Here is a 25,160-nt window from a genome sequence, read left to right as displayed (position 1 = left end):
AGGTGTTGAGAAAATGGAGCAAGCGAGAGAATACAAGACGTTCAAGGAGCTTAGAGGCAAAAGGCAGGAGGGAGAGAGGTCGATAGTTAGAAAGAGGTGGGGGGAAGCTTGCGGTTTTTGAGTAATGGTATGACAGTTACATGTTTAAAGGAGCAGGGAAAGGTACCAGAGTAGAGGGAGGAGTTAAAAATTTGTGTGAGCATAGGGATAATATTAGGAGCAAGAGGTTTAAGAGGTGGGAGGGAATGTGGTGGAGGGCAAGTGGTAGATGGAGATGAGGAAAGCAGCAGTGTCATATCCTCCTCTGTGACAGCGGAAAAAGAGTCAAGGAAGGCAGGAGGAGAGTTAGGAAGAGGTGAGGATGGGAGGAGGAAACTGCTGACTATTTCAAGGAAAAAGTGAAATCCATACGTCAAAGTCCTGAGGTGAGATGGGAGGAGGAAGAAGATGCAGCTGAGTGTGGTCTTAGTCAGACAGAGAAGAGTCGGCGTGGGTTAGACTTTTGCGTGTTGAATATTGAAGAAAAGTGGAGGAAGTCTGCGAGATTTCCTCCAGAGGCGTTCTAAGGAACGAGGAGAGAAAGAGAGAGAGAAAGAGAGAGAGAAAGAGAGAGAGAAAGAGAGAGAGAAAGAGAGAGAGAGAGAAAGAGAGAGAGAAAGAGAGAGAGAAAGAGAGAGAGAAAGAGATTTGTAGTGAAAACCAGGTCTATGTAGTGGCCATCCTTGTGGGTGCTGGCTGCAGTCCACTGTTGAAGGCCAAAAGAAGAGGTTAGAGAGAGAAAGCAAGAGGCACAAGGGAGAGAGGGGTCATCTATGTAACAGTTGAAGTCCCCAAGGAGGAGAACAGGGGAGTCAGGAGAGAAAGGAGGAGAGCCAGGATTCAAAGTGAGAGAGAAAGACAGAAGGGGGACGAGTAGAGGTAGGCGGGCGATAGATGACATCCACGTGGAGAGGGAGAGGGGAGAAAATATTGACAGTGTGAGCCTCAAAAGGAGGAAAAAGCAAGAGAGAGAGGAATAGGAAGGGTTTGATAGCGGCAGATAGAGGAGAGCAGGAGCCCCACACCTCCACCCCTGCCATCAGGGCGAGGAGTGTGGGAGAAAGAGGCTACCGTAAGAGAGGGCAGCTTCCAGATCAGAGTCAGACTGAGTGAGCCAAGTCTCAGTTATAGAAAAGAGAAGCAGAGAGTGAGAGAAAAAGAAGTCATGTACAATGGGGAACTTGTTATAAAGGGAGTGAGCATTCTAAAGGGCACAGGAGAAAGGGAGAGAGGACAGAGGGTGAGAGGGGATGGGTATGAGGTTAGAGGGGGTTCACACCAGAGGGAGTGTAAGTTGCATGTGGGAGGCGAGGACGAGAGCAAGTAGAAATAAGACAGGGACCAGGACTGAGATTGATGTCCCCAGAAGCATGGAAAGAAAGTGAATGTGTGCGGATGATTTTTAGGGATGTGTTTTAGTGCAGGGGGTATAGCTGTATAGTGTCAGAGGACGCAGGTAAGAAATCAGTTCATGTGAACGGAGAAGTGGTGAAGGAAGTTGAGATGGAGATATATGAATAGAGTTAGAGACATAGTGAGACTGGTAGAAAGAAGTGCGTAATTTGAGAAGTGAGTTCACAGCAAATATAAAAAGAGTAAAGGTGGCATCAAAGCAATACAGCAAAACCCCGTTATAGCGCGACCCATTATAACGCGAATCGGTTATAACGCGGTCTGAGCATGGCTCCCGAATTGAAAGCCTAATTTTGCCAGCTTACTTGCATCTCAAATCCTCCATTGTGCCGCCTTTCGCTCTCCTCTTCCAGCTGTCCTGTCCACGTGCTCATCTCTCTCTCTGCCCTCGCGTGCCATCGGGGTTTTTTTTTTTTTTTCAAACATTCAATTCAATGCTTTATTGACTACCAGACACAGACACAAATAAACAGTAATACATTTTGTACAAAACACATGCAGGGATTGAACTCGGGACCTTCTGATACCAATGCCTTGCTTCTTACCTCTACACCATAGGCTTGGTGTGACAAGACATAACCTATAAATATATTTATCCTCTACAACACAAGGTACATGTCAATGTTAAATCTTAAGTTTATTTCTAGCTGTATATGACATCACACAGCTCCTGTGGTCTAGTGGTAGAACTCTTGCCAACATATGAAAGGGTCCTGGGTTCAATTCCTGTATGAAATGGTATAATTAACTTTTTTAATAAATTATTATTTTAATTATATTGTTTAATTTATAAATATATAATTCTTTATTATTCTTTATTAAGTAATAATTATTCATTAATCAATAATGATGTATTAATAATAATCCATTATTAATCATTCTTTATGATTAGTTATGTATTATTAATAAGTATGATTATTAATTATTATTAACAGTTAATTAACATGTACCTTGTGTTGTAGAGGATAAATATATTAGGTTATGTCTTGTCACACCAAGCCTATGGTGTAGAGGTAAGAGGCAAAGCATTGGTATCAGAAGGTCCCGAGTTCAATCCCTGCATGTGTTTTGTACAAAATGTATTACTGTTTATTTGTGTCTGTGTCTGGTAGTCAATAAAGCATTGAATTGAATGTTTGAAAAAAACAATGGCACACGACGGCAAGACAGCAGAGAGATGAGCAGAGCAGAGAGATATGAGCACGTGGACAGCAGGAAGAGGAGAGCACTGGTAAGGCAGCAAAATTGAGGAGATTTAAATCTGTAATGAGGAAGCTCGCTGATGCCGGTGAAATTTTAACGCGACCCCGGTTGTAACGCGGTCTTGGGGTTGTGGACCCCAAGGACCGCGTTATAACGGGGTTTAGCTGTAGTAAAGAGCTGAGGTGTGCAGTCTGGGATCGATAATGTCCTCATTTCCAGCGTAGTTCAAAATCCAGGATTCAGGGCCAGTGGTTGTGTTTTCCACTGGTTCACCCTTTTAACCTCCAGCACTGCGTGCTACTTCAAACATGGACTGAAAACACAGCAATGGCTGCTATGTCTGCAGTTATAAAGGCCTAATAAGTCACCTGACTGTTCAGCTCAGCCAACTTAATTAGCACATGTGAGGCACATTAGAAAAAACATTTTTTTCAAACAGGGTGTGTTTAAAGTGTTGCAAGTTGAATTTACTAAGACACGGCAGGGGATGATTTGTAGACAGACAATTGAAAAATGAATGTAATTGCTCTCCTTATAATCATAAAGCTCTGCTAGGGCAGAAAACTGTTTTGCACATGAAGCACAGGTAGACAGCGACATATTAAGGTATCTCCTTTGGGTCTTTCTGATTACTCCAAAATCTGTCACTTACACAGAGGGAAAAACAGACTTAACAATAAATATTAAAATATCTCCTAAAAAAGGAGGATCTCCCAGGGGAATAACCAATGCTGGCATGCATCTGGGGACCTTCTGGTTCATAATACGTTTCCAGGGGCTTTATGTTGTCACTTTAAAGCAGCAATAATCCTCTGCTCACAAATTTATTTTTAAAGCATACCTGAACCGGGGCCCCTTGCGATATGAGACCCCCTGGTTCATGGATAACAAGAGGTTTTATCCAACAAGTCAAAAAACACAAATGGCAGTGGGGTCAGCCTTGCCTCCAGTGGTAAATAGAAAGCTGCAACGCTATTGGGAGATGGTATTGCAGCTTTCTATTGGTGACCCTGGCAGCCATGTGTGTCTTTTGCATTTTTTTTTTTCAGAGAAAACACACACAAAAAAATAAACTCTAGTTGCTCTGAAAACCAGGGGATACTAGAGATCAGTTCTGAGGGACCCCCAATTCAAGTATGCTACAAAAAAAAAAAGAAATCATGTTGGGGATATTGCTTTCATCCTTAATATTGATGATATTTTCCGAATTAAATAGTTTCAATGTTGATTTCATGTTTAAGAAAACTGTAAAATAAAAAAAATTGCTAAGCTTAATGAACTATATATTTTAAGACACTAAACAGGTAAGTAGTTAATAAACATCTGACAAAACATTAAAAGAATCTAAAAACAAAAAAAAATATATAGTGTATTTAAAATTATTATTACAAAATGACTCCAAAATAATTTAACTGCTATTTGCGCACAGATATAACATTTACATTAAAGTTACCTGCAACTCAGGAATGGATAATAATTCCTGCCAAGCTTGTTCCATGTTCTCCGTATCAACAACTGTGCTCTGCAAAGGATCTGGTTCTGGCTTCTGTTCTGGGGTAAGAAAGTTCTGGCTGGAAGCTATTTGAGGACTGGGTACCAATGTCTGGTAAGCCATAGTAGGCACCTAGAAAATAGTTTAGAAATATTATTAAATAAAAAAAACTATTACATAATTTAAAAAAAAAAAAAATAAATGTTAAGACGCATCCAAGGGATATCTATCCATTTAAATTATAGCGGTAAGAGAAAATTATGATAAACACCATTGTATACAAATAAATATAAATATATACACATACATACATTCTATATATGGCTACTGGTGTTCAGGAAGACGTATAGTGGAACTTGTGCTGGTAGATTTAACCATACTATGAAAGCTTGAACAATATACGCAGCTAACGTGGGAAAAGTACTTGACAACATGCAAATGAGGCCGGCATGGCAAGTAAGGCCTCAACCGCCAAATATGGTACACACCAAAATGCAATGGACCTCATTCTCTGGAGGCTGGAATGTCCCCGGTTTTAACAGCATTCAGGAAGAAGACATGAAAGGAGAGGGTGCGAAGAATCCCCGGAAGTTAAACAACAGCTGTCATTCAAACCTAAATCTGGCGAAATACCCCGGCCAGACTATTTCCAGTGAAGCAGCACTGGGAGAACAGGAAGACGAGCTTGAAAAGATTAAATGGGATATTGTTGCTCAGACAGAATGAAGTTGAAGACTTCTACAATGAAGTCAACCAACAAGGAAAGTGTTACCTCAAGATTGATATGGGAGACTTCAATGCAAAGATTGGTGCCCAGCAGAAACACGAAGCATCAGTTGGTAAATACGGTTACAGAAACAGGAATGGATGTGGGGACAGATTGGTATAATTGAAAGAATGCGAAAACTTAAATCACAAATTCATTCTTCAAGAAGAATCCAAATAGAAAATGGACATGTAATCAAGAATGCAGTTGACTATATCCTAGCTTAGCGCAAACTTTCTGAGCTGGGGCCCCCTTCCTGGGAACCAAAGTGTTCGCGCCCCCCCTCTCCCGATGGCTCAACGTCAAATGATGTCGCGGGTCATGTGATGTCACGTGACCCCCCGCGTCATTTGACGGCCGTTGCGACGTCACATGACCCGGCGGTGTCATTTGACGCCGCGTTGCGTCACGAAGACCCGGCTGGCAGCAGGTAAGCAAGTTAGAGGCCTCACTCCTCCCCCGGCATTTAATTTAAATGCCGTGGGGAAGAGCGCGAGGCCTCTGTAACCGCCGCGCCCCCTCCTAGAAATTCTCCTGCCCCCCTTGGGGGGCGCGCCCCGCTGTCCTAGCTAACAAGAAACATGTGATTGAAGACTGCACAGTTCTTAACCGGTTTTACACAAGGAGTGATCACAGATTGGTTCACTGCAAATTACATCTTAAAGCGAAGTTAGAAAGAAGAAAACTGATTAAAAAAAAAAAAGACAATCAACAACAATAACCTCAAGAATAACCGCAGTGAATCTCAACTAGGACTTAAAAGGTGCTTCAGTTTGCTCGAAATGCATGGTAACACATTAACAACCAATTATGAAGAATTTATGAAGATTGTAATTGAAAGCACAGAAAAAAAGAAATTAGAAGAATCGCTAAGAAAATATCTGATGAGACAAAACAATTCATGAGAAGACGACAAGGAATGAAGTAATCCCAAGAAACAAGAATAAGAATTGAAAATGCAGAGCTGTGCAAGACAATCCACAAACGTATAACTGAAGATGTAAGAGAATGCAATTGTGATATGGCGAGAAAGACTATTGAAGATAACAAAAGCTTAAAGAAGATAAAGCAACGACTTATGGTTGGGAAGAATTAAATCATTGCACTCAAAGAAGACTGGAACAATAAAAAAAAACTGTGCACTTGTAAAGTGTGTTGAGGACTTCTGCATGAAATTGTACACAAACACAGATAACACAGGGCACAATCCAAAAGAGGAAAAGTGAGAAAAAAAACACGATTTATGTAGCAGGAATTCTTCCACAAGTTGCAAAGACAATAAAAATCAAAAAGAATGGGAAGACTTACAGGGAAGATGGAATAAAAACTGAAAGCTTGAAAGAAGCTGGGGACAATGTAGGAAAAAAAAATCCTTTCAGAACTCTTTACATGATGCTTCAAGAACATTCCAGAACAATGGAGTAATGCCATAGTTATCCTCATCCACAAGAAAGGAGACAAAGAAGACCTCTAGAACTACAGACCAATCAGTCTACTTTCAATCACTTACAAATTTTTTGCGTAGATACTCACTAATCGGCTGCAACAGACCCTGGACTTTGCCCAGCCTAGAGAACAAGTGGGATTTCGTAGTGGATACAACACAATGGTCCACATCCAAGTCGTTCAAGAAGTGATTTCCTGAAGTAATGAATATGATCTACCACTCAGTTTAGGATTCGTAGATTATGAAAAAGCATTTGATTCTGTCTACACCTCAGCAGTCCTAGATGCATTAAGAAGACAAAGTATAACATTGATATAATGAAAATGCATTAATTTACATGAAGATACAAGCAAGATCAGGATCCGCAAGGGAGTGCAGCAGGGAGACACTATGTCACCAAAGCTTTTCTATATAGGTTTCATCTATAAAAAAAAAAAAAAGTGTTTTCTTATTCCATACTGATATAAGAAATAAGACAATATAGTAAACACGTCTAAGTAAAAAAAAATATGTGACAAAAAAAAAAAATGAATTGAAAAGTCCAGCAGAAAGTCCAACTCAACGATGTAGAATAAATCCAATAATAAAAAGATTTAAAAAAATAATGTTAAATACAGTTCAAAATAGGAATAGTGTTCAAATTTAAAAAATGCAGCTTCATATAGGATTGACCAATCCATGTTTAACCTAAAGAAAGAACTAGAAGTGTAATTCTGTGATTTAATAATGATGCAGTTAAAACAAAGGATTGATACACTCGCCTTTTGTGCAAAATAAAAACAGCTTATTTGTCAATATCCCATCTAAACCACTCATCTGACAGATGAGCTGTTTTTATTTTCACAAATTATGAGTGCATCAATCCTTTGTTTTAACTGCATCATTATTAAATCACAAAATTACACTGAGAGCATGTGCTTCTCTTTTCTCCTTTCAATATTTCAAAGGGAACCTTCTACGCTGCTCCTCAAGAGGAAAGTTATGGATCAGGATGTGAAACTTAGACGTGAAGATAATTCCAAAACTTCAGACAACGCAAAGAAGTATGCTGGGTATTACCCCAAGAGATGGGAAAGAATGAATGGGTTCGAAACCAAACAAAAGTCTGTGACATCATCACAAGGGTGAAGAAATTAAAATGGCACTGTATCAGACATATTACAAGAAGAAATTCAAATTGCAGTGGGCCGGAAATATCACAAGAAAGTATTATCGACTGGATGCCAAAAGAGATAAAAATACCAAGACGATGACCAAAAGTAAGATGGTAGGTTAAAAATCAGACAATTTGTTGGAGCAACTTGGAGAGAGAGAGAGAGAGAGAGAGAGAGAGAGAGAGAGAGAGAGAGAGAGAGAGAGAGAGAGAGAGAGAGAGAGAGAGAGAGAGAGAGAGAGAGAGAGAGAGAGAGAGAGAGAGAGAGAGAGAGAGAGAGAGATTACACACACACACTTGTATAGCGTTGCTAGTTTTACATAGCTCTTTACAGACACAGGTCCCTGCCCCGTGGAGCACAATCTATGTGTTTGGTGCCTGAGGCACAGGGAGATACAGTGACTTGCTCAAGGTCACAAGGAGCAGACACCAGTAATTGATTTCAAACTCAGTGCCAGTCAGTGTCTGTACTCACTGAGCCACTCCTTCCACACACAATATTTAATAGGGATCCAATTTAAATTCTAATCGGTTTGCACTTTTTTCATTATTTGCCATCAGCTGGGCTCTAATAATGCACCCGTTAGTCCCGCCTGCAGCTATGTCAGTGCATTGAGCCATGATCACCCTCCTTTCTCCCTTCCTCCCTATCCAAGCTCTCTTCTGTTTGAACAAGACAGGGAGTGAAGGAGGCGAAGGATCGCAGTTCAAAAACCCCACAGCTCCAGGATGCAGGAACATCAAACAAGGCAGCAGGCCCGATTCCCTGACACACCTGCAGGGCTCCAGAAAGAGTCGGATGCCAGTGGAGGACTACAATTGCAATAAGGTTCAAAGGGAAAGAGGTCAAATAAAATGAAGAGTGATTTAATGGTTGCAGCGAGAGATAGATGAGGGAAAAGTAGAGAAAGATAAAAATAAGTCAACAGGGGTATTTGCCGCAATGTATTCATAGGAATAAATTCTGTCTGTCTGATGCCTAGGTAGTGTAGGTTTCATCCCATATCATCCCTTTATGTAGGGGTTCTCAACGCCAGTCCTCAAGACTGAGCCACCTGTGCTGAGCTGGAATAGTCTAAAAACCTGACCTGTTGGGAGGGGGGGGAGGGGGTAGTGGGGAGAAGGGGTAGGAAGAGAACCACTGCCTTAATTTATATAGGCATGGCTTCAATAACAATAATTTTATCGCAGAAATTAATTATTGCCTTGGTCGCCACAGTGCAGGTGCAATGAATAGCAAGTCTGCAAGGAATGAAAATATACGGGCAGCTTGGCCTTCCAGTGTTTACAGAATAAACAATATTGTGACAGCCTCACTCTGGTAAGCCAGTAAAAAGTAACATTATGTGTGGCTTTCTGCTGGGTGACTCCATTGACCGTGTTGATTATTTTCCCCTACTCCAAGAAAGAAAAAAGTTCAATATTTCGGGAGCTGTTGGTATTAGTGGAGCGAAAAAGAATGTTCGAAAAATTATATGGTTCAGATCAAAAAGGGAACACATGGTTCTGAAAATGGAATTAGAAGACATTGGGCAGGATTTGGCGCTTTCAACAACAGGGCACAGAATATTAGCCGAACAGTTATTTCTTTTAGCCAATATTTACCTGACTGTCTACTACAAACGGGAATGTATCTGCCAAAAGCCTCATGCATTCATCAAAGGACAGGGCTCCTTCTTCTCCTACATTTTTATGCTAGAGAAAGGGAAATATATTATTATTTTTTAAATAGTATTTTTGTGACACATTGCTTTAATAAACAAGTAATCTGGAGTAATTACCTGTAAAGAACTGATAAGTGCTTGTGTTGCTGCTATCTCAATGGGTGTTGCCTGCTGGATAGGGATGAATTCCCCAGTCTCTTCATCCAATTGAAGCTGAGCGTATAATGCTTTTTCCTGTTCCTTCTGGAGCTGCTCTTGTCTTTCCTTTTCAAGTTTCTTCTGTTTCCCCAATTCATAGTCCTTCTGCCTTTGATTGTAGTCGAAAACCTCACGGCCAACACCAAGATCAATGTCTTGTCTCCAAAGAATGTCAATCAGATCCATATCCTGAAGGGAACAACATACAATATAGTATCATAAAGGAATATCAGAACTAAGAAACTGCTGTACACTGCATACATTACACAGAATTAGTCTTTGGTCTGAAGAGCTGACAGTCTAGGCATGGTGATTTGTTCATTTTTACTGACTTTTCCAAGGTTGCAAGCGACTGGCAATGAAACCCAGACAACTATTCGACACTTCACAGTCCACAATATCCTTACTTCATTACATTATGACTTGAGAATAGAAATTGGAAGAGGTAGTTATTTTTTTTTTATATGAAATCTAAGAACAAAATTAAGTGTGGAACAAGTCTATTTTTGTTAAAAAATATATATATATATATATATATCTCTATTTTAAATACAACAGAAGAAATAAGACATAACCAACTGTGTGATATGACAGCTATTCTAGGATCTCTTATGAGAAATCAGAAAATGAATGCAGCATTTTCCAATGAAGTATGTAACTGGATTTAAAATCTTAATTTTCATTGACCTACTAAAGACGGTGTCCTTGACACTGGGACAAAATAATCACTAGTGTAACAATAACATGGTCCAAACTTGTTCCCCGACATCAGGAACCGGGAAAGTCTGTTCCAAGCTCCTAAGCTATCAGAAAGCCATCGTTAAAATCAGCCACAAGATACAAGACAAAAAGACATAATATTCATTAAAAGTCATAAGTGTGCTAGCCCTTGTTGTGTTTAGTAAATGTAATTATAGCACTCTAAGGCCTCGGCCATGTTACTTGCTTGCTGGCGGAAGCGCGCTGAGGCGCGCTCCCGCTCAGCACTGAGCCCCTACAGCCGCAATTAGAGCGGCTTTAGTAGGGGCTCACCTGCGCTTACGCGCGCTTGCGGAAGCGCAGGTCTTGGGGGAATTTAAAATTCCCCCGCTTGCCGGCGAGACAGGCCGGTCACGTGAGCGGTTCGCCCAATGAGGGCGAACCAGCTCCATGACGTCACTGGCCCGCCCCCGGCCAGTGACGCGCCCGCCCCCGGACCGCCCCCTGACGGCTGCTGAGAGCGCTTGCGGTAAGCAACCGCAAGGCCAGGGAAAGCACCCGCTTTCCCTGCGCCTCAGCGCGCCTCAGCACGCCAGCAGGGACCGTGGACTCGGCCTAACAGGTCACACATGAAGATACTCTTGGTAACAACCTGGTAGTCAGATATTTAAATACCACTTAGCCCCAGCAGAGATTTCAATCATTTGAATGTTAGCCGTTTTTTTTTTTTTTTTTTTCTACAACCAGTCTGTCTGCAGAATCAATTTGTTTACATGCAAAGACATAACTTATCAATTTATCAAAAAACGCTGTTTTATGGCTTTGGTTACCGGAATCTAAACCTTAAATCTGAACTCCAAAAAGGTTGTAAGAATCGTATCAAACTTCTCTCCTTGGCCTTTCTACTAAAGCTCATAGTTTAAATGTAACTCTCTTACGTGGATAATTACACACAAGATAACATTACTTTACATGGAATATTTTCAAGGACTTTGCAGAATGCTTACACAGGAACAAAGTACAATGGAAGTGGTATGTTTAAGAAGTTAAACCGAGTGTCTTCTTTAAGAACGACAAGTAGAATGGCTTCTTAAATAATTTTTAATATTTTTCTAACGTTTCTTTGGTGATGTATGTATGTCTTTATTTATATAGCGCCATTAATGTACATAGCGCTTCACAGTAGTAATACCCGTGACAATCATAAATATCAAATAATACAAATAAGAGGTCATGGGAATTAGTGCTTCAGACATAAAAGTACAAATTTAGGAAGAGGATTCCCCGCTCCGAAGAGCTAATTGGTGGGGATAACGTACAAAGATAGTAGGAGGTTGTTCTGGTAAGGGGGTCTGAAGGGGACCAAGCTTTATGTATCGTGAACAGTATTAGCCACGGTGCAACTCGTATGCTTCTTTAAGCAAGTGTGTCTTAAGGTAGTCTTAAAGGTGGATAGAGAGGGTGCTAGTCGGGTATTGAGGGGAAGGGCATTCCAGAGGTGTGGGGCAGTCAGTGAGAGGTTTAAGATGGAAGAGGGCTTTAAATACAAAAAAGGGGTAGAGAGAAGACATCCTTGAGCAGAATGCAAGAGTCGGGATGGTGCATAGCGAGAAATTAGGGCTGAGATGTCAAGGAGGATCAGAAGAGTGTGAAGCTTTAAAAGTGAGGAGTAGAATTGAAAGTGTGATGCGGGATCTGATAGGAAGCCAGGAGAGGGATTTCAGCAGGGGAGACGCCGAGACAGATTTAGGAAAGAGTAGAGTGATTCTGGCAGCAGCGTTTAGGATCAAATACTTTAGGGATTTTTATGATCAAAATGTAACTAATATTTTTCACGATGAGACTATTTGCTGACGTTAAAGCAGAAGTTCACACTAATCACACATACACACGTTATTTCTCATATCCGATGCTTTGTTCAGACGATATGAGCAGATGAAATATTAGGTGCCCAGGAGGTCAAAATAAAGATCTCCCCAGAGCCCAGTGCAGGCTGACGTAACCACGGTAACCTCAGATGCTAGAGATTAAGAAAACAATTTTTTCTTAACAGAAAAAAAATAAATAAGAGCAGGACATGCTCAGGGGGCAAGATACCAACTCAATATAGACTTCTGAGGGGTAGCTGCTTTAAAACATCAAGATAAATTGTCAATTGTTTGTAAAACCAACTATGATTTTATCATTAGAGAGAGAGATAAAGGGGTCGGATAATTTGTATTTGATCAGCACCAATTATAGAGTCATGTTAAAATAAAAAAATAAAATAAACAAACATTCACAAAATCAAAAGAAATGTCACTTTAGACGACTGAATTTAAGGAAACCAATTAAATGGATGGGTATTTTTGCCCAATGTATTGTTCTCTCCTTTTAACTGTTTTACGACCTACCTAGTCCCACGCTGTGGGAACAAACAAAAAGTTTTTTTCCATGATCTGCAATCACATGCAAAAACAAACAAAAAAAAAAAAAAAAACAATCTAAAGCCAGGGGTCTCGAAACGCAGTTCTCAAGGGCTACCAACAGGCCAGCTTTCAGGATATCCTTGCTTCAAGGTGGCTCAATTCAAGACACCTGTGCTGAAGCAGGGATATCATGAAAACCTGGCCTGTTGGTGGCCCTTGAGGACCGAGTTTGGAGACCCTTAATGAGGAACTCCTTTCTAATCCTCTGAAGATAATGTCCATAGTACCCCATACAGACATGCTACATTTAATCTGAAATGTAATCAAAACGGAGCAACATATTTCACTGGTTGAATGAAAGGTTGCAATTTAAAACGCCAAAAAGCCACAGACTAACTGGAGTTTGACATTGAACTTATTACAGCTGGCAATCGGGTTCTCAACTCCAGTCCTCAAGATCCCCCAACAGGTTAGGTTTTAAGAATATCCCAGCTTCAGCACAGGTGGCTCAATCAAAAACTGAAGCAGGGATATTCTGAAAACCTGATCTGTTGCGGGGAGAGGGGGTGGAGATCTTGAGGAGTGCAGTTGAGAACCAGTGTTAAATGATTAACAATATTTCAGTGCCTGGCTACCATCTTCAGGAGAATATGGAGAATATGGATATATAGTAGCTGCTAAGGCACATAGATTTAGTTACCAAATACATATAAACTTCTTCACAGCCAAAATACACTTTTTTTCTCCAGTCATGTGATCTTTATTACAGTGATTTCAAGACGGTGCAATAAAAGAGGAAGTGGTGCTCTTCTGTTTCAAGCACTCACATGTCTCCATGGAGGTGGCTGGTGAATGTCATAAGGGCTGGCTATCCCTTGTGGATAGAGTAGGTGGGCCTGCTCTGCAGTAAACTTCTCTTATTTAGTTATACAATGTTTTGAATAGGTCAGGTGACTAGGAATTATAGGCTAAAGAGGGTAAATTCCAGGCATTATTGAAATTCCTGCTCTCTGATTGGTTAAAAATCCGGGCATTATCCACTCAGTAATGACCCGGAATCTTTGGTACAGTGCCAAGTTTTTCAGCCAATCAGCTTTCAGTTCTCATCCACATAGAGTGAAAGTAGCTCAGGCAAGGGAGCTGATTGGATAGGAGGCAGCAGCAAGGCACTGACTCCTCCCCCACCCTGCCTGCAGAGAGCTCTGCACTGGAGAATGCTGAGGAGAAAGGCTGGGGTGTCTGTGTGTCTGCTGAGTGTTTTGTGTGTCTAGAGGGGGTAGCAGAGGGTTTTGTTGTGTGTGGTTTGTGGGTAAAGAGGGGGCAGCAGAGTCTGCTTTGTTGTGTGTGTGTGTGTGTGTGTGTGTGTGTCTTCAGTGTGTGTTTTGTGGGTGGAGGAGAGGTGCAGAGTGTTTTGTGTGTCTGCATACAGGGGGGCTGCAGTGGGTGTAGAGGGGCTTCTGGTGTGTTTTGTGGATGTAGAGGGGGCAGCACTCTGTTTTGTTGGTGTGTGTGCGTCTGCAGTGTGTTTTGTGGGTTTAGAGGGGGCTGCAGTTTGTGTCTTCAGTGTGTGTTTTGTGACTGTAGCAGCGGTGCGCAAACTGGGGGGCGCAACATTGTTCAGGGTGGGCGCAGCGGTTGCAGAGGCCCCGCGCTCTTCCCCCAAGGCATTTAAATTAATGCCGGGGGATCGCGTGAGGCCTCTTCATCTTCACTTACCTTCTCTTCGGCGACGTCGCGTGAAATGATGCTGCGGGGTCATGTGATGTCACGTTGGCATGGCAACGTGACCCCGCTGTGTCATTTGACTCAGGAGAGCGGGTAAGGAAGGGGGGGGGGCGCGAGCAGGGAGGGAAGCAGGAAGGGTGGCGCACGCTGGAAAGCTTGTGCACCACTGCTAGGTGTAGAGAGGGGGGCTGCAGTGTGTGTAGGGGGGTTTGCCGAGTGTGTTTGTGTATAAAGAGGGGGGTTGCAAAGTGTGTGTTTGTGTGTGTATAGAGGAGGGGCCGCAGAGTGTGTGTTTATATAGAGGGGGGCTGTGTGTATGACCATTTCCTGTTAATAAACACGTGCAATAAAAGAATGTAGACGATCATGCTGATAAAAAAATCAGTGTCTACAAAAAAGTGTCCATCTTTTTAATGAAAAATTAAAAATAAGCCTACATTTAGCCTATAATAGTAATAATCCCCGAAGAACAGGGCATTACTGGCCAATAAGGCCCGAGCTGGGTTAATGTCCCTCGGCTTCGCCTCGGGCCTTCAACTCTTCTAGCCAGGGCATTATTGGCCAGTAATGCCCTGTTCTTCGGGAGATTATTACTTAAGTGATGCATTGAGAGTTACCTCTCGTTTTCAAGTATGTCCTGAGCACAGAGTTCTATGTTACTGTACAAGCATTCGCTGAGCATACACAGGGTAGGGAAAGGGTTAACGTTTACAGTCTTTCCTTCTTCCAGATGACTTATCAACATAGTGGAGCAAGCATCACAGCTTCCAGTACTATGGTACCATTCGCATAGAAAGTACATCTTTTCCACTGCAATTCTAAACAGACCACTACCTCCCCCATCATGTTTAGTGTCACCCAAACTGATTATAGCAGATATAATATTATAATCAACTCATGGCAAAAATGACAAGTATAGGGCCTTAGAAAACAAAGAAAAGGCTCAAATTCAGAAGGTCTTGTGTTAAAGAAGTTACAGGGAAAGCGAAATACGTTAAACATAATATTTTCAGCCACTTTATGAATAACAAAGCTGAAGCATGCTAGTTTTCTTCTTTTGTTATAGTACAAACAACCCCCCCCCCCATGCAGTTTATTAGTACATTAAGGAAATCCAATCATAGTATCTAATTACTGAAAACATTGACAAGGTTGTGTTCTTTATGAGTGAAACGTGGGTTGTACATTGTGGAAGTGTGTAAAAATTATGAGATCTGTATTTGAAAGAAAAATTTGCTTTCATTGTAATGTCTTTAATTTTTTCTTGCAGCTGCATTATACGTAACAAGCTTATTAATAAGGTTACATATTTTAAGCTCAGGAGTTGCACCACTTTTTATTTTTCACATAGAAAAGGGGAAATAAATGACAACGATAGAGAAATAACCTGTTCAAAATACTTTTACTTCTTCACAATTCCTATAAACACTGCCAAGATCAGCAGGAAAACACAGGGGAACATAGGTGCAACACATATGCATTGAATCGAAGAGCTGCAAGAATAAATTGCCTCCGTGTGAAACGAATGCTAAACTTGCCTTACAAAGGCACCTATGGGAGAAGTGACTGGTGAATGATTCCAAAAATATTCCTGCTTAGAGTCCCCAAAAGTCACTTTTGCTTTTTATGGTATTCATTTTCAAATTCAAGTCGTATAACTAGAACTGTACTGTGCTAAATACACAGTTTGACAACAGGGCTCCACCCTGCCAAGCGAGATTGTACACATTCCCGCACGCCATTTCCTTGTTCATCTGGATTACACTCGCACAGTATTGCAGACGCATGTACTTAGCAAACCAACATTATATAAACATAGGAGAGGTCATAATGGCTAAACTTTAAATATTTTGTATAAGATGTTATTATACAAGAACATGATAAAGTGGTAACTATATATAGTGAATACACAAACACAAATATAGTGTGTTATAGATATATTCACCTGTGCTTTTTCTATAAATACACACGTTTATATGCGTGTGTGCATAATGGCCACACACACATTTTGATATTGAAGAAAATCCGCAGCACTCTCCAAAAAGCAACAAATATATAGATTTATTTAACACATATCGCCAGTGGTCGACAAATCACCAAAAAATGTACTCGCCACCTAGTATCACACGTGTGCTGCTTGGGCCAATAGGAACTCGCCACGATGTTAAATCCACTCGCCCGGGGCGTGCAAATGTATAGGTTTGTCGAACACTGCATATCGCAAACAATGAATCCAAAGCAACGTTTCGGACCTCACTCGGTCCTGTCTCAAGGTCAAGAGCTTGAGAAAAGGACCGAAACGTTGCTTTGGATTCATTGTTTGCTATATGTGTTAAATAAATCTATATTTGTTGCTTTTTGGAGAGTGCTGTGGATTTTCTTCATCGTATATCTAATGGACTTGCTGGTGTTCCCTGTCCCCATGCCTGCACCTCACCTTCTGTTGAGTATATGTACCACTTTCTATATTTGCTTATAGCGTGAATCCGGCATTATATTATATTATAATATTTCTGTATGCTCATGTGCATGTCTTAAACAGGTCTGCAACCCTGCCTTTCACCATTATCACCCAGCATACAAGTGCTTCCACTGCCGCAAGGGATTCTGGAAAATGACATGCAAATGAGCACACAGTGACACCTTTTGCTTCAAAACCATATAACATGGCCCCCTGTAAGTTTTTGCTTGTTGCATTTCACAGCTTTGAGCACAGCCTGGGTTAAGATGCATAGCAAGCAGACCCACCCACAGACAGCCGTTTCAACCTTAATGGGTCTCAGTGTGGGGTTGGTTATACTGGCTATGCAAAATGAAGCTTAGGATAGTTTCACCACACTTAGTTAAGTTATTGTGGGTAAAAAAAAAAAAAAAAAATATGACAAAAACCCTCCACAGTAAAGCATATGAAAATATTAGTGTGTGTGTGTGTGTACACACACACATACACACATCTCAAAAATGAATAGACGATACCGTTCTGTGGCTAATGAAATGCTTTTATTTGTGCGAGCTTTCGAGATACACTGATCTCTTCTTCCGGCGATGGTACATTGAATAAAGCAAGCAAGGATAAACGTAAAAACAGTGCATATACTGTATATGTTATCTGTGACTGAAACCTAACACCTCCCCCCCCCTGTGTAGTGTGCGATTTATGACACTTGAGGTGTAAATATATATATATCATTTTTCTTAGGGGTAGAGAGTGCAATAGATGCTTTTATGGCGTAATAAATTAATTTATTAGGTAGAGATAAAAAACTGTTTTAAATGCACACTCACAATTGTGATCAGTGTCAGATCTGCCCTTACCAACAACCAGCATTAGACTTACTTTAAAAATGGTACAGTATAACTAGTTCTAGTTGTATTTTAATGGTAACCCAAGTACAGTTATTAGAACACCAAGTACTGTATTACAGTATCCTCAGATATGCTACATATTTAGATATGCTATCTATGTAGCGCGTTCGTTCGTATGTATGTATGTATACATACAAAATGGGCCGCTCGGTGTGAGGGGGATGGGGTTTGGAGAAAGAAGATGGCAGATCGGAGGAGCGCGAGGGTTGGGAGTGGGACTGAGGGGAGAGCTCAGGTCTCTGCCTGCCCCTGCTCTCAATGAGGTCGGTGTCAGGGGGAGGGGTTTCAGTGTGCTGCAGTGTGTCAGTGAGAGCGAGAGTCACACACACACAAATCTTTTTTATTGTTTATGAAATTTGACTTACAGTATTTTGTTTTATTTTAATTAGATTTACGGCTGTCACACAAGCAAGTGAAAAGATGTTTGATGCAACAATCCTGTGATTGTATAACTACAACTTTGCGTGCTGTGGTGATAGCAGCTTTTACAATACTAACTTTTCAGCAGGTAGTTACTGTATCATGCCATAAGCGGTATTCGTGAGGTTATTGTTAAAACAAAGCATGTCTGTTCCCATAGAGGCAGAGGAATCCAGCTTAAACCAGCCAGAAAAATAACACTATTAAAAATTAACCTGGCTCACCTTTAGCCAACTGTGTAAAAAATACACTTTTTTATTATATTATGAGTCGGATATAGACATAATCTTGACAAGAAAAAAAAAATATCAGATACATTATTCCTCAACAGTAAATGACAGTACAATGGTTTTACCTGCTGATCATTAAATCTCTTTTGACAGTTGAGATAGGACATAAAGGTACATTAATTTAGTTCAGGGGGGCCCATCCTGCCTGGGAGTTGGAGCCAGAATGTACCTGTCTCGTTGTCAAAGGGCCACAATAAGAACAAAATTCAAATGAATACCTGTATATAATTAGATTGTAAGCTCTTCAGAGCAGGGACTCCTCTTCCTAAATGTTAATTTTTTATGTCTGAAGAACTTATTCCCAAGTTCTGTTATTTGTATTTGTTATTTATATGATTGTCACGTGTATTACTACTGTGAAGCGCTATGTATATTAATGGTGCTATATAAATAAAGATATACTGCGCGCACACACACACACACACACACACACACACACACACACACAGTCAGTTTAGTGCCGTCAGGTTATACTCTGTGTCAGTGTGTAGTGCCGTCAGGTTATACTCTGTGTCAGTGTATAATATCGTCAAGTTATACTCCTCACTAGACAGATTATGTACTGTAGCCAGCGGCACTACACACTGACACAGGACATTACCTGACGGCACTATAGACTGACACAGAGTATAACCCGACACAGAGTACAAGTGGGAGAGGGGGGCAGGGCAAGAGGGGGTGACATTTTTTTTTATTATTATTCATTTTATTTTTTAAATGTGAGTATTAAAGCCTAATTGAGGAAAGCAAAAATGTTACTTTATAATATATGCTATATACAGGTTTTTAAAAAGTCTCCACAAATGTTTCACTGAAATATAAAACTACAGAAGGATGTAAAAATAAAATATAGACAAGTAGAGTGAGAAGCAATTGTTATATTATTACATGCACTTCTTGAATTATTATACTATTATTAGAATATGCACGTATTGAGGACCAAAGAGTTAGTCCTCTGTTCAATATATAGTGAAGCATCTTCCTTGTGTGCCGGAGCTAAATTCTTCTCTAGTAACTTCACAGGGCCCAACTCTTTGGTCCTCAAGAAGTGTACATTTACTGCAGGTTTTAGTGGATCGTTTATAGACCTAGTTGATTTTAATTTTGGGTATATCAAGTAACCAACTTTTAAACGTTGTCTTCCATTACATAAAGTAGCCCAATAACCACAAAGCTATATTCCTCTCCCATTTCATTGAACATATGTTGTACATTAGACAGCTCAAATTTAATTAAAAGGAAAGATAATTACTTGTAAGCAGATTCAACAATACAAGTATCGCTGCCTGGTACAAATCTAAATGATCCAGTACATGCGGTTAGGGTTTTGTAACTCAGACCTAATGTTCAGGCTGTGGTCTATCCTAAGGCTGTGCTTATAGTGCCGGCGATGTCGCAGTCATGTCAAAACAAATGCATTGTCGCCGTCGCGTGCGCTTATAGTGCACGTGACGGCGACAAAGCGATGGAATGATAGTGCTACCAGAAATCTGGTAGTCACTGATATTTGATTTTTTCGGTGACGGTCTCCCCTTGCGGCCAATCTGGAGCTTCTCCGTGCCTCTGCCCTCCCCTTTTATGACTTCATCCAGCGACGTCGCCTAAACTTCCAAATACAACTCGTCGCAGGGTGACGTCATCGGTGGCGTCGACGGCTGTATAAGCGCAGCCTTACAAGTATTGTGTATAGGTGCTCAGAGAGCAAGGAAAAAACATTCTTAATAGCCTTCAGTTAATATGCTTAATAGTGGTCCCCTCCGTGTGAATGAAGAGAGTAAGCCGACCGAATATTGTCTCAAATATTTCTTCAGGGTAGAATAACTCCATGCCTATCCCTAGCTCAGAAATTAGAAGCCTTAGATAAAGCTCCCATATGTAGAAACAGATCTTCAGCGGTTTCATTTGTTAGTAATGTTCCATAGAACCCCTCATAGTGGATAAACCACTGGAACTGAAATACTTCTAAAGAAGATAAAGATGTACTGACTATTGACACACACACGGTATCTGTCACAGCGTGATCATCTGCCAGCAGAATCCAATAGATTCAAAAAAGTGGAAGGAGTGCATAGCCAAAGGGCAAAAGTATCTTTGAAAATGTATTCCTTTATTTAAGCCATGTTAAAAAGGAGGCAAACATCCAACGCGTTTCATGCCAGCAGGAGGATGTTTGCCTCCTTTTAACATGGCTTAAGTAAAATTATTATTTTTCAAAGATATTTTGTCCTGTAATCTCCATGTGGCTGTGCACTGCTTCTACTTCCCCCCCCCCCCCCCCCCCCCCCCCCCCAAGTGTGTTCTATCGTCTTTTTGGTACGAGTCACTAAATTGTTCCTTACAAAATGTATTAGGCAGGCCATAATATTTGTATTTTCATATGTATGGTTTTGGGATCTAGAGCTGTACAACAATGTAATATGTATTGTATTGAAACACCTGTTAGAAATAGCTGTAAAGAAATAGGCAGAGTTGGGTTTCTTTTGTTTGTTCTTTACAGAAACACATCTACTGTACTTGGTGGGACTGCCATTTTAAAGAAATCCAGTGAAATGCTGTAGAAAATAAAGTAAAAGTGACACGTGGCAATGGAATTTCAACATCAACTCAACATGAAGCCTCAACACACTTAATTGATATCCTGAATGTACAAAATATTTGATATCAGTACAAAATATTTTCATTTTGTTTCATAGATTAAGACGATTGAGCCAAGAGTTCCTCAGATCACAGAACAGGGGTTGTGTGTTTGCTGCGACTCATACTTCACATGACTTCTCACACGCCACGGTCTCCCTCTCTCAGCGTTAAGAAGACCAATCGAAGGGCAGACCCCAAAAACCATATGCAGGTATAACGGACTGAAGAAGAGGAACCATTGCAAGCCATGTAATAAATTAACCATTTTAGAAAATAGAAAGACATACAATTGAAAGCTATTGGGAACCTTCATTTCATAAATGAAGTAGAATTATTTTGCACAGGTTTTGCAGCTAGGAGACTTTAATAAACAAATCATTCTGGGCAAGATGCAGTACGCTCCATCAAATCAACAAATATTAGGTAACCTAAAATAGTAACAAACATTATTTTCCCTGAGTTTAGCTGAAATTCACTAAGCTAAATTGCATTAGAGAGATATAGATATATGGGCCATTGTTTAACTCATTAGTATATAATTAACATCAGGATAAACCAGAGAGTGTCTTATTTTACTAGAGTTCTGCGTGATATATCTCTCTCTAGGGGATATATAGATAAACACAACATGTGGCAAGAGATGTATGTGTACCCCCGAGATACCTGGGGAATATGGTAATACGATATGCAAATGATTCTTGTAAGCCTATTTCACAGCTATCTCAGTGGTGCCCATTTTTTGTGCACAGATGTGTGTCTCTCCATATGTTGTCAAAAGGACAATTTATAATACTTTAGTGAATATGCAATGTTAGGCGGAATGCCTCTTTTGCATATAATTAGCACCAATGGTCAGAAGAAGAAAAAAAATACCCATATGTTAGGTTATTTGCTTTAGTGAATAGATGTTCTGATTGGCTTAATGTTAGGTTAAATAGCCTAACAGAGTTTAATGCACCAGGGCCTATGTGTGCCAATTTTGTGTCCTCTTTTCAGAAAGCTTACACTTGCCGCATTGCGAAGGTTCATAAGAAACAGGAAAGCGTGTTTGTTGCTTAGGACACAAAGACATTGTCTGTTTTCTTCTTACAAAGAAGGTATTAAAACTCAATGTAAAGAGTCCAGAAGGAATAGTCCCCAAATGTACCACGTATTTTTCCTCTGCATGACATATTTAAAAGCAAGAGGACAATTATTTCATGCTGACAATTAGGTTTGAAAAAGATTTAGAATCCACATTAATTAGTAGGCCTCATTCAGATATTCAAAAAAGGTCCAGTTACACTACACGGTCTTGCTTTAAACATACAGAATGTTGTGGATTATGTTCACATGAATGGTCTATGTTTGTGTTGCATCTCTGACTGCTTCTTTTAAAAGGTGTTTAAATCTTAAAATAAATTACATCGATAGGCTGTTTTTGTTTTTTTTTAAGCATTTATAAAGGAAATTCAGGAGTTTCCCAATTTTCTTGGCAACAATTCAAGCAGCGAGGGGGCAGAGGGAGAGGGATCTATAGCATGTTTACCAGGCTGTGACAGTGGTGTGAATTTTACTATGCAGGCGGAAAGAGGAATAGAAACAGCCAACCAAGGAAAGCTCACATTGGATCTGGGCCACCAAGCACTGTTGTCACCTAACGAGGCGTTAGCCAAACTTAATGTCACATTAACACGAATGGTGTTTTTTCAAAGGTCAATGACATAACGTTAAGTCACGTTTCCTCCCGTAAAAAGCATAGCGTTAAGTAGAACAGACGGCAATGAAATTGACATGTAAATGAGGGGTTATTATAACATTGCATATGCGCTAAAAACTTTAAGATTAATACGAGAACTTAAAGCAGCAGTCCAAGCTAGCGTTTTTTTTATACATTTTTTATGTTTTTTCCCTTTTATATGTGCATCAATACAATCCACACAATGATAAGTAATTAGCCAAGTTGCCGATCGATCGGCGAAGATTCGGCTCAGGGGTTCACTAAATGGCTGTCGGTGCAGCAGAAGCGGAACAAAGATACAATGTTCTGTGGGGAAGATCATGTTACCAGGCAGTCACTAGATACAATTGGTGCATTCCTAGAGAGAAGACAGGGCTCAAAAGGGGTGTGCCAGAGCCTGTTTCAGAAGAGGAAGGGGATGTGACGTTGTAAATGGTTGCATAGAAACAAAATCAAAATACACACACACACACACACACGTTACATTATAATACATTAAAAATGAAATTTCAGATTTCTTTTTTTTTAATTAATTAAACAACCCCTGATGTCAATGAAGGAATAGTAAATCCAGTTCCAAGTGTAATTAACCCTATATACAAGCCAATTGATACGGTCATGACATTTACCAAATCGCATAAGTGCACTTTGAAAGCTGTAGGCCCTCATTTACCAATTACTGCAAGTCCATAGTGCAAGAGTGGCCAACTTCAGTCCTCAAAGGCACCAACAGGTCAGGTTTTAAGGATATCCCTGCTTCAGAAGAGGTGGCTCAGTCGTGGACTGAGCTACTGATTGAGCCACCTGTTCTGAAGTAGTGATATCCTTAAAACCTGACCTGTTGGTGGCCCTTGATTACTGAAGTTGGCCATCCCTGCCATAGTGGATCTTATGGCCCATCACATCGGAATAGATCATTTGTGCACTCATACAAAACACATTTCTGTCGATCTAGGCCAACTTACTTTTCAAGGAAAGTTTTTAAAAACAAACAAAACAAAACAAAAAAATTGGACAAGCCCAGGCATTTTTTTTTAATGTTCTAACTTTTCCATAGTAAACAAAAGCTTTGTGTTTTTACTACCTTTATTTAATCTCTTTTGGACGACAACACCGTTTGTCAGCCCTAAAAACTTTTGGATGAATTGTGACTTATGTTTTTGCTACAGTAATTAGGATGCTGTCAAACAGAAAGATAAGTAGCGGATACAGTATGCATGAATGTACACGTACTGTTCTCATAGTATCTGACCATTTCCTTCTGTTCTGCTTTCTCTAGCAGTAGCAGCCCTATGCAAGAATACAGGGTTATTACATTATGCTGCAAGCACAAAGTGGTGGCTGAATCCAGATGTCGGAATTTTTTTTTTTTTTTTTTAAAAGGCTGCCCTTGAAGGAAGGAGGGAGTGGAAGGGAAATGCAGAGGAGGGTTGCACAAGAAACTCAGCAGTTCCAACTGCACCCTGCCTGCAGAGAGGATAAAAGCTCACACGCCACCGACAGGAAAGGAGATCCTTTGGGGGATTGCCAACATTCAACACAAAACTTCCAACGACACAGAGCAATCTGATCTAGGAGTTTTTCCTCAATCTGATTGTTGCTGTATGGAGGACAGACATTATTTCTCCGTTAGCACCATGGTTTTCTATGCCAAAACAATATTTCTTATAATCATTGTTTTTCACTTAAAATTGCATTGTGATATTTAACTTTAGCATTACAATTGTCCCTCTAAATGGATATAGGTCTGGCTAGGGAGCATGGACTGCAATGAAATAGACCTCAAAATAACAATATATAAAGAAAACAGAAATGTGCAACGGTTATACATATAATATGATATGATGGTTATTTGTATATAAAAATCAGACAACAGAAAAGATGATCACCTGAAGGTGACCTTGAAAAAGTTTAAGAATACATGTGCTTAAAAATATGCAATCCCATATAGGCAACTAAAAAAAACTAACTATTGCAAACAATTTAACAAAGATATGTCTTTTGTTTATCTGGAATGTAGCTCCAAACAAAAAAGATGAAATAATACTTGTTGGTATCAGATTTTGGTAAATAGGGCATCAATCGCCCCTTAAACATTCACTTGTACACTTTAGTCCGAGGGATTGCCCCCTTAATAGCTAGCCAGGAGCAGTAATGGGCCTCAAGATGGCTAAAGGTTACACACACATGGGTAACCCAATTTACCTGGGCCGTTGTGAGACTGTGCCAAGCAGAAGACAAAGTAAGATTACCCATGAGCAAGCCCTAGTCTGATCCACTGCCCCAAGCAAGGGGTTTATTAAAGCAACAATCCTCCATTTTTAATATTGATTGTAGATGTAGAACTGAGTGATCCTTCTGAGCTAAACCATGCTATTTTTTAGCCCTAGGGTAAATCCCCGGTTCCCGTATTTACCGTTTTAGTTGCCGGTATAATTCCTAGAAATTCTAAGACGGCCGTCAGTGTCATCCAATTGAAAGTCACAACAACATCATCATCCCCCAAAGAAGTTGTGGCTT

General features: G+C 40.3%; 1 protein-coding gene across 4 annotated transcripts in view; it reads right to left on the bottom strand.

The window, feature by feature from the left end:
• Positions 1–25,160, bottom strand: part of NFE2L2 (NFE2 like bZIP transcription factor 2) — a 33,484-nt gene that overhangs the window by 4,318 nt on the left and 4,006 nt on the right. For 2 of the 4 annotated variants that reach the window (XM_075608989.1, XM_075608990.1), the window contains exons 2-4: positions 9,295–9,564; positions 9,119–9,208; positions 4,109–4,279 (exon numbers count right to left, since the gene is read on the bottom strand). In XM_075608989.1, coding sequence (XP_075465104.1) covers positions 4,109–4,279; positions 9,119–9,208; positions 9,295–9,564 — 531 coding nt within the window. Of the gene's footprint in view, positions 1–4,108; positions 4,280–6,446; positions 6,640–9,118; positions 9,209–9,294; positions 9,565–25,160 lie in introns of those variants that run through there. The other 2 variants (XM_075608992.1, XM_075608991.1) reach the window with 2 other exon arrangements.

The sequence above is a fragment of the Ascaphus truei genome, chromosome 7 (genome assembly GCF_040206685.1).
Source record: "Ascaphus truei isolate aAscTru1 chromosome 7, aAscTru1.hap1, whole genome shotgun sequence".
NCBI lineage: Eukaryota > Metazoa > Chordata > Amphibia > Anura > Ascaphidae > Ascaphus > Ascaphus truei.
The sequence above is the reverse complement of the archived record's forward strand: the minus strand, read 5'-3'. Positions and strand labels throughout refer to the sequence as shown.